General features: G+C 40.6%; 1 protein-coding gene across 1 annotated transcript; it reads left to right on the plus strand.

Annotated features, from left to right (window-relative positions):
• On the plus strand, positions 1,900-3,192 carry LOC107607307. The gene has a single exon (XM_016309275.1). The coding sequence runs from the start codon at positions 1,900-1,902 to the stop codon at positions 3,190-3,192; it is 1,293 nt and encodes a 430-aa protein (XP_016164761.1).

Here is a 3,689-nt window from a genome sequence, read left to right on the forward strand (position 1 = left end):
CACCAATGATGTGCATTCAATGGCAAGTCCTAGGGAAAACGACCCAGGATTCTACTCCCGATAATTGATTTGATTGTTGTGACATTCTTCTAAACTTTGATTGGGGATCACTTGCCAGTTTAGGCTATACTTGCGACACTTGAGTTTGAAAAATCCTTCTAAGCCGACATTTTTCCCACGTCAAGTTTTTGGCGCCGTTGCCGGGGACTTGCATATGTGTGCCATATTGTTGGTTGGTGTGAATATGTGCATATGTAAATATTCATTTTTTGATTGTTACTTTGTTCTTGGTTATTAGTTAGGATTTATAGTTAGTAGTAATTGGTGGTTACTTTACTTTAGTATTCCTTTCTGTCATGAAGTCTACGTTTCCTCTATTGAATGAAGCGTTCATTGCCAGATCCGAGTTTAGCCCCATTTGATCCTAAAATTGAAAGAACTTTATTACATATTAGGCAAGTTCGGCATCGATTGGCCTTTGGGGTTAGTGAATTGGCTTCCGCCGAGTCACCAACCTTTTTCGAGGTTGAATCTGAGGCGTCATTTAACGAAAGAATTGTTTATTCTTCTATTGATTCTATTGATGTTGCTTCTTCTGAATTAGGTACTGAGATTTTGGCCGCTCCAAGGAGAGTTACTCTCAAGGAAGCGGGTGCACCTGACACACTCTTCAACCACTCCAAGTCCGCTATCCCAACTTGGATGCTAACTTTGAGTTGAAGACCGGTTTGATCAATTTGCTTCCCAAGTTTCATGGCTTTACCCACTCAAGATCCTATCAAGGATCTTAAGGACTTCCAAGTGGTGTGTTCAACCACTAGGAGACATGGCTGGGATGAGCTTGCTATTTTGGTATTTGCTTTCCCTTTTTCTCTTGAAGGAAGAGCGAAAGAATGGTTTTATACTCAACCCGATGAAGTGGTCACGAATTGGGACTTACTCCAGAGAGAATTCTTGGATAAATTTTTCACACCAGAGGTGACAGATCGATTGTGGAAGGAAATCTTTTGCATTATACAAAGTGAAATGGAGACGCTCCATGAGTATTAGGAGCATTTCAAGAAGCTACTTGATTCTTGTCCTCATCACCAGATAGATGATTTGGTTTTGATTTGCTACTTTTCTCAAGGTCTCAACCCTCAAGACAAGATCCTCTTAGATGCCTCTAGTAATGGTTCTCTTGTGAAGTATAAGACAGTAGAGAAAGCTTGGCAACTCATCTCAAATCTAGCCGAGTCCATTCAACATGTGAGGTCAAGGAATAATCATTCAAAGGTCATTGTGAAAGTGTCCCCTAGTGAATCTGCCCTCACCAAGACTTTGGGAGAAATGACTACCATCCTTAAGCAAATTTACCAAAATCAACAACAAGCTCCAAGAGCTCAAGTGCCACCACAACAATACCAATCGGAAGCTCCACCAAGAGTGTACGATGTGTGTGCTTGCAATTCTCACTAACCGGATGAGTGCCCACAAATTCAAGAAGATAATATACTGGCGGTGGAAAATGCATTCTACAACTGCTCCAATTACCATCTGGAAAACTAAGGCTTTTATCAACAAGGGAATAATTACAACCAAGGGTGGAGAGATAGCTACAATCAAGGATGGAAATATAGTTCAAATCAAAGGTGGAAAAATAATTCCCAACCATACCGCAACCAATAAAACCCTCAATTTCAACAACAAAATCAAGGCCAAAGATACCAACCCCCTCACCAAAGACAAGCCCAAGTACCTCAACTCACATAACCTCAAGTTTCACAAATTACCTACCCTTCTTCTTCCTCAAATCAATCTCCAATGGATGATACCCTTCACACCATTCTCCAAGAACAAAGGGAATTTTGAACCATCCTCCAAGAGCAAAGAGATTTGCAAAAGAAACAAGATTCTTACATGGATACCTTGACCGAGGTTTTATCCCGGTTGACCCTACCATCTAACAATGACCAATGCACTTTTCAACTTTCAAGCTCAAATGTGATTCCCTCTCAAACATTTCCCAACCCCAAATGTAGCCTCAATGCTATCACTTTGAGGTCTGGCACTACACTAGAAGAGAGGAGTCCCAAGAATTCAAGTGAGAAGGAGGCCACTCATGAAGAAGATATTGTTGAACTAGAGAAAGTAGAAGAAGAAGAAGCAAAAAAGGTTGTTGATGAAGAGAAAGATCAAGCAAGGGCTAGAGACTCCAAGAAAAAAGATGTTTTGCAAGACCCTATCCCAATTCCATTTTCAACCTTGACAAAGAAGACTAAAAAGCATATGGAGTTGGATCCTAAAATGGTGGACATCTTCAAGAAAGTTGAGGTAACGATTCCTCTTTTTGATGCAATCCATCAAGTTCTTAAATATGCAAAATTTTTAAAGGATTTATGCATTAACAAAGAAAAGATCAATGATTTGGAGACCATTCCTTTCGGGAGTTCTATTTCTGCTTTAATGGGGGCTATTCCTGAAAAATGTGGGGATCCTGGACCTTGTTTATTCTCTTGTACTATTAGGGGTAACCAATTTATTGATTGTAAGTGTGACCTTGGAGCATGCGTTAGTATTATGCCACTTTCAGTATATGATGAATTGAATCTTCTGCCGTTGAAGCAGTCGGCGGCACATTTTGTGCTAGCTGATAAGAGCATAATTTTTGTTGTTAGTATTGTTGACGATGATTTAGTGACCATCAAAGGATTGATTTTCCTGGTTGACTTCTATGTCCTTGAGATGCCTCCAAATGATTCTAGGAGACCTTCATCCATCTTGTTAGGAAGGCCATTCTTAGAAATCTCCCGGCTTAAACTTGATGCCTTTTTGGGTACTTATTCATTTGAGATTGACGGAAGGGCCGTGAGATTTAACTTAGATGAAGCCATGAAGCATTCATCGGAGGACCATTCTATCTTCCAGTGTGACATTATTGATGAAGTTATGGCCGAGGTTCATAATGAGGCCTTTGATGAGATGAATTTGGGTAAAGGTACAAGTGTGAGGGAACCCAATGACTATAATGAAGACACTTTACCACCTCCAATGTTGTCGGATAATGATGTGCCAAGTCATGAGTTGAATGAGATGTTGAAACATCTACCTGTCCATCTAAAATATGCCTCTCTTGATGATAGTCAAAAGCACCCAGTGATAATTGCAAGGTGCTCAACTCCCAACAAGAAGAGAGATTGCTTAAAGTGTTGAGAAAGTACAAGAAGGCTATAGGGTGGAGTTTTGCAGACATTGTGGGTATAAGCCCACGCATTTGTGAGCACCGTATCTTTCTAGAAGATGGAGCCAAACCCGTCTGTCAACCCCAAAGGAGGTTGAACCCCACCATCATAGAAGTTGTTAAAAAGGAGATCACTCGATTTTTGGAGGCCGATATTATCTATCCTATTTTGGATAGCGAGTAGGTTAGCTCGGTGTAAGTGGTGCCGAAGAATTTGGGTGTTACCATGGTTAAGACTGAGAGTGGAGAGCTCATGGTGGCAAGAGTGCAAAACTCAGGGAGAGTTTGCATTGATTACCGGCGCTTGAATCTAGCAACCCGAAAAGATCACTATCCACTCCCGTTTATTGATCAAATACTTGACCAATTGTCAGATAAATCTCATTACTACTTTTTGGACGGTTACACTAGCTCTTTTCAAATCTATATAGCTCCTAAAGATCAGGAGAAGACTATTTTTACATGTCCC

The sequence above is a fragment of the Arachis ipaensis genome, chromosome B07 (assembly GCF_000816755.2).
Source record: "Arachis ipaensis cultivar K30076 chromosome B07, Araip1.1, whole genome shotgun sequence".
NCBI lineage: Eukaryota > Viridiplantae > Streptophyta > Magnoliopsida > Fabales > Fabaceae > Arachis > Arachis ipaensis.